The 13,166-nt window shown below is 43.9% G+C and overlaps 1 protein-coding gene across 1 annotated transcript in view; it reads right to left on the bottom strand.

The window, feature by feature from the left end:
* Positions 1-3,198: 3,198 nt before the first annotated feature.
* Positions 3,199-13,166, bottom strand: part of L2HGDH (L-2-hydroxyglutarate dehydrogenase) — a 36,302-nt gene continuing 26,334 nt past the window's right edge. The window contains exons 9-10 of the mRNA XM_054028111.1: positions 11,622-11,753; positions 3,199-5,814 (exon numbers count right to left, since the gene is read on the bottom strand). Of these exons, the coding sequence (XP_053884086.1) occupies positions 5,619-5,814; positions 11,622-11,753 (328 nt within the window). The 3' untranslated portion in view covers positions 3,199-5,618. The remainder of the gene's footprint in view (positions 5,815-11,621; positions 11,754-13,166) is intronic.

The raw sequence follows: 13,166 nt of genomic DNA, 5'->3' as shown, positions 1-13,166 counted from the left end.
CTGGCCAACAGCAATTCAAAAACGGCACAAGCTCACCCTGAAGGGAAAAGTATGGGACAGAGATGGAGGAAACAGGGAATGAAAAGAAAAAAAGAAAAAAAACCTGCCTGCTTTCCCACAATTCACAGCAAAAATATTCCCAAGATGCACACCCACCCCAAGAACACCACAACCTCTGTTTGCAGCACTGCTGCAGTATGTTCACACACTGCAAATTGAAAATGCATCAGATGTTCTGTGTGCATGGTGTTGGAGCGAGCTACCTGACATGCATCAAAAACTTTTGGATTAAACCACACCCTGAATCAGAAAAAAAAAAACAAAAAACACTCATTGCAGAATAACTGCGTCCACATGGGGAGCTATTGTGGAATAACTATTTTGGTCAATTTCCATGTATAGACAAGCCCTCACATATACAGTTTCTTCTGCTCCTTTGGACCCACATAACTTTAGGAGAGCACCCCTGGCAATTGGTACCTCCTTTTCATTGCTGCCAGAACTATGGCAAAGTGTCAGAAGTCTACACTGGGAGCAGCTGACTACAGCAGTCTGGATACTTTATCCTGGGTGATGGGCACAGCAGCAGACGATACAGTCTCATCATGTGGTGATAACACTCATTACATTCCACTAGTATCTCTAGAGGATGTTAAACAGAAGCTACTAAAGTTAAACATTTTAAAATCAGCAGGGCCAGATAACATCCAAGAGTTTTAAAAGAGCTGACTGAGGCACTTGCTGGACTGCTATTGTTGATTTTCAATAAGTCTTGGAGCACCGGGGAAATTCCAGGAGACGCGAAGAAAGCTAATGTACCAATTTTTAAAAGGGTAAACAGGATGATGGGGGTAATTATAGGCCTGTCAGCCTGACATCGATCCCAGGCAAGATAATGGAGCAGCTGATACCGGACTTGATTAATAAAGAATTTAAGGAGAGTAATGTAATACATGCCAATCAACAGGGGTTTATTCAAAATAGATTCTGTCAAACTAACTTGATATCTCTTTTCGATGCGATTACAAATTTGGTTGATAAAGGTAGTAGTGTTGATTTAATATACTGATCTCTGTATGGCGTCTGACTTGGTGCTGCATGACATTCTGATTAAAAAATGACAACAATATAAAATTAACATGGTACACATTAAATGGATTAAAAACTGGCTAAACGGTAGGTCTTGAAATGTAATTGTAAGTGGGAAATCACCATCAAGCAGGTGTATTTCCAGCGGACATCAGTTCTTGGCCCTACGTTATTTAACATTTTTATCAATGACCTGGTAGAAAACATTGAATCATCACTGATAAAGTTTGCAGATGACACAAAAATTGGGAGAGTGGTAAATAATGAAAGGACAGGTCACTGATTCAGAGCAAGCTTGATTGCTTGGTAAAATGGGTGCAAGCAAGCAAGATGCGTTTTAATTCAGCTCAATGTAAATGTATGCAAATGTATGCATAATCAGCTGAATAGGAGACCCCCAATGTGACTCTGTGGCCAAAAGGGCTAATGCAGTTCTTGCGCGCATAAACGGGACTCTCCACTAGAAGCAGAGAGATTATTTTACCTTTAAAAAGAACAGGAGTACTTGTGGCACCTTAGAGACTAACAAATTTATTAGAGCATAAGCTTTTGTGGACTACAGCCCACTTCTCATCCGAAGAAGTGGGCTGTAGTCCACGAAAGCTTATGCTCTAATAAATTTGTTAGTCTCTAAGGTGCCACAAGTACTCCTGTTCTTTTTGCGGATACAGACTAACACGGCTGCTACTCTGAAACCTATTTTACCTTTGTATTTGGTACTGGTGCAGCCACTGCTGGAATAGTGTGTCCAGTTCTGATACCCACAATTCAAGAAGGATGTTAATAAATTGGATTAGAAAACATGCCTTAGAAAGATTTTGCTCCTTGAGTCTATCTATTTAGCTTAACAAAGAGACAGTTAAAGGGAGATTTGATTATAGTCTATAACAGGGGTCGGCAACCTTTCAGAAGTGGTGTGCCGAGTCTTCATTTATTCACTCTCATTTACGGTTTCGCGTGCCATCATACATTTTAACATTTTTAGAAGGTCTCTTTCTATAAGTCTATAATATATAACTAAACTATTGTTGTATGTAAAGTAAATAAGGTTTTTAAAATGTTTAAGACGCTTCATTTAAAATTAAATTAAAATGCAGAGCCCCCCGGACCGGTGGCCAGGACCCAGGCAGTGTGAGTGCCATTGAAAATCAGCTCGCGTGCCATAGGTTGCCTACCCCTGGTCTATAAGTATCTACACAGGGAACAAATATTTAATAATGGGCTCATCAATCTAGCAGAGAAAGGCATAACACGATCCAACGGCTGGAAGTTGAAGCAAGACAAATTCAGACTAGAAATAAAGCACAATTTTTAATGGCACGAGTAATTAACCATTAGAACAACTTACCAAGGGTCCTGGTGGATTCTCCATCACCGAAAATTTTAAAATCAAGATTGGATGTTGTTCTAGAAGTTCTGCTCTAGGAATTGTTCTGGGGGAAGTTCTCTGGCCTGTGTTATACAGGAGGTCAGACTAGCTGATCACAACGGTCCATTCTGGCCTTGGCATTTATGAATCTCTGAACCCTGCCCACAGATGCATAGCAGGAGATAGCCAGGACCTCATGTTTCCAGGACACTTGCGAATTCCAGGTAAATCATGACATTTTTCAACCCCTATTAAAAGTGATTTCTATTTGGTTTGTGTATAGTCTAGCTGATACAAAATCCCTTTAAAACCAGAGTTAGTATGCTGGCCTATTTAAATGCTTGGAATTTAATTAACAGAGGCACTGCAGAAGGACAAGCAGTTTCCCAGTTCCTGGGCTTCAAGCTTCTGAGTGATCCTGAGAGGAAAGTGAGTGCATTTAATCAGAACCTCCTCAGAAGAGACGTTCAGCTCGTTCTCATAGGTGGTTCTGGGTAATCCTACTGATCACACACATTCCTATGTGGGAAAGAAAGAACTTTCTCTTTAAGCAAATCTAGGTATTTCTATACACAGAACCACAAACTGCCTGAGATTGGTGTTTAACTCTATAGACCACCAACGGGAACTTTCCTGCAAATCAAGAACAATTTGTATGCCTTAGATTCAGTGAGGTGAATGGGGAGTGCTAATGTAATATTTTTAATCACAAAATACAAAGGTACATGATATTGGAACAATACAAGTGAACTGGACATTTTATTCTTTTCACACTTCTTGGACAAAGCTTCACTTACGTGCTAACACCGCTATTGTAGCAATTTACAGAATTTTAAAATGTTTCCTTTAAAAAAAAAAGTTGTTTACAACTCTCAGCAGAAATAAAGACTTTTACATAATTTGATAAAAGATTCAGAACTAAAAAAGCATCTAATAAGCTTTAGCCCAGTTATCTCACTGAAATTTAATTAAGAGAGAATTCCTTATAAAACGATCAGGCTGTACATTTAAACTCCCTGATTTAAGAATCAAAGTGCATGACTGGTTTACTTTTTAACATGCTTTATTCTGTTAATACATGTTAGAGCCACACCTCATGTAGGAGGAAGTTACTTCGCAATCTTCTTGTATTTACTGTTGATAGGCAACACTTGGTGAGAGGACCTATTTTAGCTGTGCAGCTCTGACTCTTGCTCAACTATACTGCGTTGGTAGTTGAAGCATCTGGAATCCCATTCTAGCTTTATTTGGGTTAAAAATAATGTGCATAAAGATTTCTCTTCAAGAGGCTCATTATTTGGGTTTATAAATTGACATATTAAGTTTACTGGGAGTTCTCAAGTATACCAGAGATGTAGAATCTGTTTATGTACCTGAACTCCTGTGCTAACACAATGCAATGTACGTATATAACAGAAATCTAGAAGGTAATCTTTAAAAAAAAAAAAAAAAAAAAAAAAAAAAAAAAAAGGAAGGGCCAAATTGTCTGGTAGCTAACCACCCTTAATTATCTCCATTTCCCAACATCTCATGCACACATGCTTTTAAAGTGTACTTTGCAGCATTACGTCCCTGGGGCCATACAATTATCTTTTTTGTAGTAATTATGCTGTACATAGTAAGACATTCATAGTTCAGTTAGGAAAGAGGTTGTTTTAAGTCCCCAGATTTTAATGAACATTCTCCGCATTCCAGGGAACCGTTTCACTTCCAGGCACACTTCTGAAAACATTTCATAGTGTTTGAAGCAGCAAATGTCAGAGGAAATACAAAGTTCACAAGTGTGTCTTTCAGTGATACCAATCAGTACTCTCGAAGGTCCCCTCCTACCGACAGATGATTGAAAGTGGGAAACTTTCATGACTCACTGCGATTTGGACTCAAAGTGAAAGCAGTGTATAAAATGACTCAACTAAAGACAGGTTTCTGTAACTTCCTCCCTTTCACATCGTTTTTACGAAGTAGATTTTCATCCGATTGCTCAATATGCGGCACAAAAGCAAGCTCATTGTGCATCATCTGTCTTTAAGAATAATTATTTGCTCTTCACTGACCCCCCCCCCCCGTTTTGTTTTTATAAAAATGGCTTTTATGGATCTATCTCTGATCTCTGGAGGCAGACAGTGCTTGTCTAGCTCATCTGGACCATGAATGACTGTGTGCAGATGTAAACCAAGTAAGACATCCAAAGGAAATATAAAACCAATTGTTGGGCTTGGGCCTATCTCAGATACTCTGCATACGGGGGAGGGATAGCTCAGTGGTTTGAGCATTAGCCTGCTAAACCCAAGGTTCTGAGCTCAATCCTTGAGGGGGGTCATTCAGGGATCTGGAGCAAAAATCTGTTTGGGGATGGGTCCTGCTTTGAGCAGGGGGTTGGACTAGATGACCTCCTGAGATCCCTTTCAACCCTGATATTCTATGAAATCATCTTTTAAGGGAGAAAGCTCTGAATGTCAAATAACATTTGCAGCAGTTCCCCAATGATGCAATGGCAAAGGATTGTTTACAGTACTTCCATATTCCACATTCCTTAAAGGGCGTTCACTAGTTTTTCTCATTTTGTTCATTAGGGGGGAGGTGAATTCCCCAATCTCTTGAAAGAGGGAGGGACCATCACAGCCTCTCCCAGGCCATGATGCCTCAAGGGGCCACCTTGCTGCAGTGGAGATGCCGAGAGGTCCTGTTTAAACCGGAGAACATGGGAAATCAGAGTGCAGGCAGCCCATTTGGTAGGTTCCTCCTACAGCCCCCTAGTGACCATAGAGCCGCAGTTAGTGCTAGCACCATGCGCAGAGAGGCAGCTCTTTGGTGGGGAAGATGTCACTGCCTCTGCAGTTGAAGGTGGCTCTTTTCTCTCTTCCAGCTGGGCACTCACTGATTCCTGTCCCCCCATGAATACAGTATTTTGGGGATGCCCTCCATTCCCCCAGGACTTATCTGATCTCGCATCTGCTATGTTTATTAAGTAGAGAAGTAAAGGCTTATGGAGGCAAACAACTGAATTGTCAGTTTTGTATTCTACAGCCTAAATGACAGTGTTCATTTGCCGAACAAGACGACTTCCAATTTCTCTTCACTCTGACAAACTGCAGACTTCATCCAGTGCAGTCACACAGCTAACCACGAGTGGAGACAACCAGTGTGGTGCCGGTTCATTTCACAAGGCAAATCTTCGCTCCACTTCATCTGCAATCATTTTTGCAATGGCAAGGGAGGAGGTAGCGGCAGGAGATGGGGCATTTCTGACATGAAGAACTCTGCTTCCAAGATCGCCAGTGCCTCCATCAAATACAAAGTCATCTACCAAATTTCCATCCTGGTCCAAGGCCTGGGCTCTTACTCCAGATGGACCCCTGCAATAACAAAGGAAGACTTGGTAATGAGAAAGATAAGCGTATTTTAGGTCGATTTACCTGGCGGTGAGGATGGCGGCGAGTTGACCGCTGCCGCTCCCCCGCCGACTCCACTTCCGCCTCTCGCTGCGGTGGAGTTCCGTAGTCGACGGCAGAGTGATCGGGGATCGATTTATCACGTCTAGACGTGATAAAATCGATCCCCGATAGATCACTACCCTCCGATCCGGGGTAGTGAAGACGTGCCCTCACACCCTACCTTATTCCAGATTAACTGTCGTGTAGACAAGCCCTGAGGCTTGAGTGAAGAATCCTTATATGGCTGATATTACTGGCATGCAGAGAATCATTGGGGTAAACTCAAGATGGAAGCCTTGCATGTAGCCTTCTCCCTGCTCAAAGGGTTTTTAAACGAACATGACTGCCTTACGGTCATTCTGTCACATAAGCATCCAATGCACAAACTGCAGGGCAAGCCTAAGGGTGGTGGAATGATTAGGATGCTAGCCTGGGACTTGGGAGACCCGGTTCAATTCCCTGCTTGGCCTGTGTGACCTAGAGCAAGTCGCTTTGGGCTTGTCAACATGGGGAAACTTACTGGCATAACCATCCTTGTACAATTATACTGCTGTAGTCATACCAGAATGACACCCAGTGTAGACACTCTTATTATGGACTAAGGGTGCCCTTTTCCCATTTAGTGACATGAACCAAACAGGGAAAAGGCACTTTTGTTCTGGAGTAACAGTGCACTCACAGAGAGTTATAGCAATATAATTATACCAGTAAACTTCTTCGTGTTGACAAGCCCTTAGTTTTTCCATGCCTCAGTTCCCCATCTGTAAAATAAAGAAGCTCCTATTATCCCCATCTCACAGAGTGCTGTGAGGGTGAACACATGAAAAGAGTGTAAGACATTGGATACAGTGGTAAAGGAGGCCATACAAACACCGATGATAGATGTGATCAATCCAGTAAACAGGTATGCTGCTGCATTCGGCACTGCCTGCAAACAGCCCTACAGGAAGCTCCACTAAGGGAGAAATACAATAACTGAGCCTCATAGTCATATTTCCCTGCTGGGATGTCCGCATGGAATAGCTGTCTGACTACAGCCTACACAAATTGCACAGCTGCAGAATATTTTTTCCATGTCACATCTGACTTATGGCTTTCCATAGGAAGGGCACGGTGCCCCAAATGGTCCAAATATTCTTTAGTAACAAAATCTCTATACAACAGTATGTATGTAGGGTAAGTATAATGGTGGATGTGAGCTAATATCCATCTCCCTTATTAACAAGAGAAAATCGGAGAAAATATGGATATTTGTGGCAGAAGTATTTTGGTGGTGTTTATGCTAAATGACTTGCCCAGATCTCAGGAAGTGAGTAAGTGTCAGAGCTTGGATTAGATCTAGTGTAGCAGAAATCCTTATTATTAGACCCCAAGCACATGACCTTCCACTTTGTACTCTTGAATTTTATCCCATTTCTGTCACTCCAGTCTTCAAAGTCACCCAGATCTTCCTGTGAAATGTTCCGATCCTCCTCGGTATTGATGGTGCCTCCCAACTTAGCATTATCAGCAAATCTCATTAGCGCACTCCTACGTTGTGTGTCAAGGTCATTAATACAAATATTGAATAAGACTTGCCTCAAAACTGATCCCTAAGAAACTTCAATTGTAACCTCCCTCCAGTCTGATCTTTTGCCTTCCATCACAACCCATTGCCCTCTCTCCTTTAGTCAATTCCCCTTACAACGCTTGTTCTGATCCACATCTTCCCTCATTTAACTAATAATTTACCATATTGCACTGTGTCAAATGCTTTACTGAAGTCGCAGTAGATCTAATATACATGATTTCCCTTATCGAAAAAAAATCAGTTCTTTTCTCAAAGAAGGAAATCTGGTTAGTCTGGCACAATCACCTTTGGTAAATCCATGTTGCATTGCACCTCCTTTACCATTTACCTCTGTGAATTGAATTATTCTTGTCTTCACAATTTGTCCTAAAATCCTGCCTACTATTGAGGTCAGAGTAACAGGTTTAATAGCCTGGACCATTTTTCCCCCTTTTAAAAATATAGGTATGACATTAGCTATTCTCTAATCATACAGCATTCCCCCTGGATAGATAGATTTATTAAAAATCCTTGCTACCAAACTAGCAATCTCATGTGCCACTTCTTTCAGTATTCTGAGGTAGAACTTATCCAGTCCCCCCAGTGCATTAAGATCTGTAAGTTTTTCTTCCATCTGAGATGTGGTCATTTCCACTTGTAGACACTCATTCCCATCAGCCACACTTACCTTCATGCACATGTTCTGTATCATCATGGTAATTGAAAACCAAGGCAAAGTATTCATTTAAGTTTTGGGCTGTACACCTGCACCTAGATTATCTTTAATCTCCTTCCCATTCACGCTGAATAGTGGCCCAACCTCATCCTTTCTTATTCTCTCTTTATTTATATAAATAAAAACCCTCTTATTTATTTTAATTTCCTTGGCAAGAGCTAATTCAGATGGACTTTTAGCAATTCTCACATTAGTCCTACATTTTCTATTTAACCCCTTTTTCCATTCGCTATAGGCTCTCTGCTTACTCCTAATAACCTTTCTGAGGTGGTTATTCATCCAGCCGGGTCTGGAGCTTCTTCCTACAAGTTTCTTCCTCTTGGGATGCAAATTTCAGATAGTTCTGGTATAGCTGATCTGAAGAAGTTTCAAGCCTCCTCTGTATTTAAGTCCTTGAGCTCTTCAAGCCAGCTGACTTTAACAAATTCCTTTAATTTCCCAAAGTTTGAAATTAAAAATAATAGTTGATGACCTGGTTTTGATGATCCAATTTCCAAAAACGCTGGAGTACAGTAGAAGGAGTTCTTGAAAGGTCCTCAAACTCAAAAACCTTCTTGTGGCAAAAAGTAGTTACTACATCTTTCCGATTGCAAATCAGTCCAGGAATTGCTCTTGTATTGGACCAACTTCTGTTGGTGAGAAAGAAAAGCTTTCGAGCTTACACAGCTTGTCCCTCTCACCAACAGAAGTTGGTCCAATAAAAGATAGTACAGCATGAACCTTCTCTCTCTAATATCCTGGAGCCTATGGCTACAACAACCTACATATAGGAATAGCTCTGCCTGCCTACCATTTCAATACAAACACTAATGATTTGGTTCTCACTTTTGGAGCTCTCCAAGGATATGTCTACACTGCAGTTAAACACCTGCAACTAACCCGTGTCAGTTGACTTGGGCTTGTAGGGCTTGGGGCTACAGAGCCTGTTTAACTGCAGAATAGCTGTTCGGGTTTGGGCTGGAGCCTGGCCTGTGGGACCTGCCCCCCTTGCAGGGTCCTAGAACCCTGACGCCAGCCAGAGCATCTGCATTGCAATTAAACAGCCCTGTAACCGGAGCCCAAGTCAGCTGACACCAGCCAGCCACAACAGGAGTTCTCACAACAAATTTTTTGGTGACCTCAGAGTGAAGATGACAGTGTGGGTGGTGAGCCTGGAACCAGAGCCTGCTATCACGTGGATGGAACTCAAAGCCCTGTGGCTAAAGACTGCCCACCCACCCTCAGGAAAGTGGGGCATTCACCAGCTGCCTGCAACTCCAGCGCTTGTGTCTCCATAGGGGGGCAGGGCCGAATCCCCACTGGTGGACCTGGGAGAGGGGCCACTGCTTCCTTCCCCCACCCCCACATCACAGCCCAAGAGGATGTGGCTGCGAAACAAGCCCCTGGTGGCCACATTTGAGAAACACTGCACTAGAGTATGTCTACACTGCAGTGTAAACCCAGGCGTAGGAGAACTCAAGTTAAAAAGACCGTGGGTTTGTTAACCTAGGGCTTGAGTGTCTACACTCATTTGTAACCCCCAGGAATTACTGAAACTTAGGGCTCTGGCATCTACATTGCATTATGCTGGCCCGAGGCCAACCACCTATGTCCCAGACTTCCTAGCGCCCTCCCAAAACGTGGCTGCTCTCGCCCTTTGTTCGTGGTGCAGTGTGGGAAAATTCGACTGTCCAAAGGATAAAGAAAGTTGGCCCATGGGACTGTGGAATACTTTTGGCAGACTTCGAGAGCACAAGTGCAGCGGGGCTGCATCTACACTGGAAAGCATTAGGGCTTGAATGCTTGACTTAGGCTTGGATTCTGCACCTCTGTGGCGTCCTGGGTCCGAGCCCTGGGTTAGCATGATTTGTGTGTAGACGGGAGGGGGTTAGGATTGAGCCGGAGTTTGAATCCTAGGCTTACGTTGCAGTGTAGCGTCCCCTAACGTTCTTCTCCTGGCTACCAGAAAATCAGAAGATTGTTACTGGTTTCGTGTCAGAAACAAGAACCACTAAAGCTGCTTTACTAGGTGGAAACAAGCATAAGCCACAAAGAGGAGATTTCCTCTTCCATCTTGCACCTCAGGGTTCTTTCTCTAGGATCCTCTGACCCCCTCAAATTTTCCAATCATCCCACAAAAGACCCACATTACCGCAACATCCTCCTCCATACGGAAGGCAGGCTGTTGTTCCCAGACCCCCATCAATGTTGCTCCCAACAGAACAGGTTGTTAAAAACCAGAGCAGCGATTCCCAACAGGGTCTTTGCTGTGCAGTGTCCGCAGCACTCCCACTACTTGGGATCGTAGACTCTACCAACTGAAAAGACCTATCAGGTTTTCTAGTCCATCTCTGCCATGCTGTGTATGGCTTGCTTCCCAGTGTCCCAAGTAATGGGGCATGTGCCACTTCCCCTAGAGAAATTATCTGTTGGCCATCCTAACAGATGGTCCTATGAGGAAGGTTAACCTGATATTTAACCACAATTCTCCCCACTCACTTTCACCTCATTACTCCTAGTCAGACCTTATGACAGAGTACAGAGGCCCTGCCAGATTTCCAAGCACACTCTGTTCATACCTCACGCAGGTGCTCTGGGAGAGCAAGACTGAGGACTTGAGGCTCCATCAGGTTCTTGAAGGAAAGCAGGAAACTTCAGAACTGCTTGCTAGGCAGAAGGTGAGGACGCTTGGGGAAAGCCGGGTCCCACAGCCAGTGGAGCATGGCTGGGGTGATTACCCAGGCAGAGGATTTTCTGTTTTGTTTCTGGTTATATCAGAGTATATTGTTTAGCTTTTCTCCTTATAAGAAAAAACATGGTCCGGAAAAAAGAAAACTGTCACACATATAACTTTTGGACAGAGTGCTATGGCAGCTATCTATTCCACCAGTGTGGAGAGCTCACTTTTACTGTGCTAGATTTCTTTCCTTTCCTTCTTGATTTTTACACTCCAAATATTGAGAAGCGTATGTCCCCTTCAGCCAAATTGGGCATATTTTAGCTACTTTAATTTTCCTCCTATATCAGTCTCTCCAGCTTCCTAATCATTTCTGTTGCTACTCTCTAAAGGCCTCCCAACTTGTCCATCTTTCTCACAATGAAGGACAATGAACTGAACAGGATTTTGTAGATGGGATCAGACTGGTCATACAGAAGGACTATTATCTCCTCCTGTGATACGAAGCTTTTGAGTATGCAGGCCAAATGGCATTGGCCTTTTCCACGTCTCGATCACATTGCAAACACTTGTCTATAGCCCCTGTCAACCCTAGTTCTCTTCCAACTTTACTACCTCCCAGATTTCTCCCCCCCATTAAGTATCAGTGTCGAATTTGCTCCCTCCCCAGGATATATTAGCAGTTTTCCAAGCGAAATCTCAGTTGGGACGGGAGGGAACTAATGTCAGATTTATTAATCTGTACAATAAGGTTTAACAAATCGCTAGATACTAAACAGTGTTTTTACCTGAGTATATCGCTGATGGTAACTTCAGGGATGAACTTTTGAAGTTGCTTCACCTGTGCACTAAGGAAACATGCTCTGTAGATTTCACTCATTCCGTAAGAGATGTTTCTGAACACCAGTTTCCATAAACCACTAGAGAGTGAGACAAAACAACATTTGTAGGTAACAGAATGGCCTCCTGCATACAAAGTGCAGACATGCACCTCTGATAACGTACCATATCAAAACATTACAATCTACACTCAGTATCAAATGTGGATTGTGCAATCAGCTTCCTTCCCATCCCCACCATCATCCAATGACCTTCTCGGATTGGCTAGGAGAATTACCACATGGCTCCTTCTGCTTCTAAGGACGTCACCCTTTCCTCCAGTGTAGGACTCCTTCCCTACACGAGTCAGTCTGGTTTGTAGAGCTCTGTGATGGGCTTTACAGACCCCACTCCAAGGTCCCAGGAGTGGTGGAACAATATTGGGCCAAGAAGGCCCTGCCCCTCAGCAGCTGCCAGGCATGCTCCCGATGGAGGATCTGCTTAAAAGAGAGCTCTGGAAGTCCAGCGGGGGGGGAGGGGGGTGGAGATGGAGGAGAGACTGGCTGCAAGAAGGCAGGCAGGCTGCAGCTGCTGAGGCAAAGAGGTCTACAAGGGAAGGACCGTGACGGTGAGTAAGGCTCAGCCAGGAACCCCCTTCCCCTAAGTGAGGGGACAACTGGACTTGGAGGGTGAGCTGGGAAGCATCCCCTCCCCCAGCTGATGCCCTGAACTACTGAGACTGTAAGGCGGCAGCTGGGGCCACGTCCCAACCTGAAGGGAAACAGGGAAGGTAGGAAATAGTTCAGGGGAGGCTGCTCTGGAGTGGCTGCCAGATAGGACTGAGCCACTCCTCGCCTCTCTCCCTTTGGGTCCTGAGCCAGGACCCAGTGGAGAAGGAGGGCCCGGGTCCCCCTATCCTTCCTTCTTCCCCCAGCCCCCTGAGAGTTCTCGGAGGACTCTGTGAGGGTGACGAACTGTGGCTTGGCTGCCAGGCCCCTGGACTGCCCGGAAATTGTCTCCAGGCTTGGAGAAACTGTTTGGCTGAGGCCTGACCACAAGGGAAGCTGGCCCCTGAGTGAAGCCTGCTACAAGCTCATGAAGTTTTAGAACTGAAGCTCTTTCTGCGGATGTTAGGAGGGACTAGCATCCAGAGATAACTTGGGGGTTCTTCTTTGGGAGAGCAGAGGACAAAGGATTGAAAACCCTACACACATTTAAAGGAGGAGACAGAAACCACTCCAGAGGCATCATCCACAACCATTAGGAAAAGAGCAATGAGCGTCTGAGGAGGGGAAGGCGTCTCTCCTCTGCCTGGTTTGTGGGTGCAAGAGAGAATTATTAACCATTCCCCGCAGCTAAAATCTCTCTGGTCACCTATACAGGCATGTTGCAAACTGTATCCTTAAAGAAAGGAAAATTAGTCATGTTCGGTCCTTCTGCTGAGCAATCTCAGCGATAATGGGGATTGAAAGTTGTAATAGGCTCTTTTTCTTGCCATATACTTCAGTGAAAAC

Source organism: Malaclemys terrapin, chromosome 4 (genome assembly GCF_027887155.1).
Source record: "Malaclemys terrapin pileata isolate rMalTer1 chromosome 4, rMalTer1.hap1, whole genome shotgun sequence".
Classification (NCBI taxonomy): Eukaryota; Metazoa; Chordata; order Testudines; family Emydidae; genus Malaclemys; species Malaclemys terrapin.
Note: the sequence above shows the minus strand (reverse complement) of the source record. Positions and strands in the feature narration are given on the sequence as shown.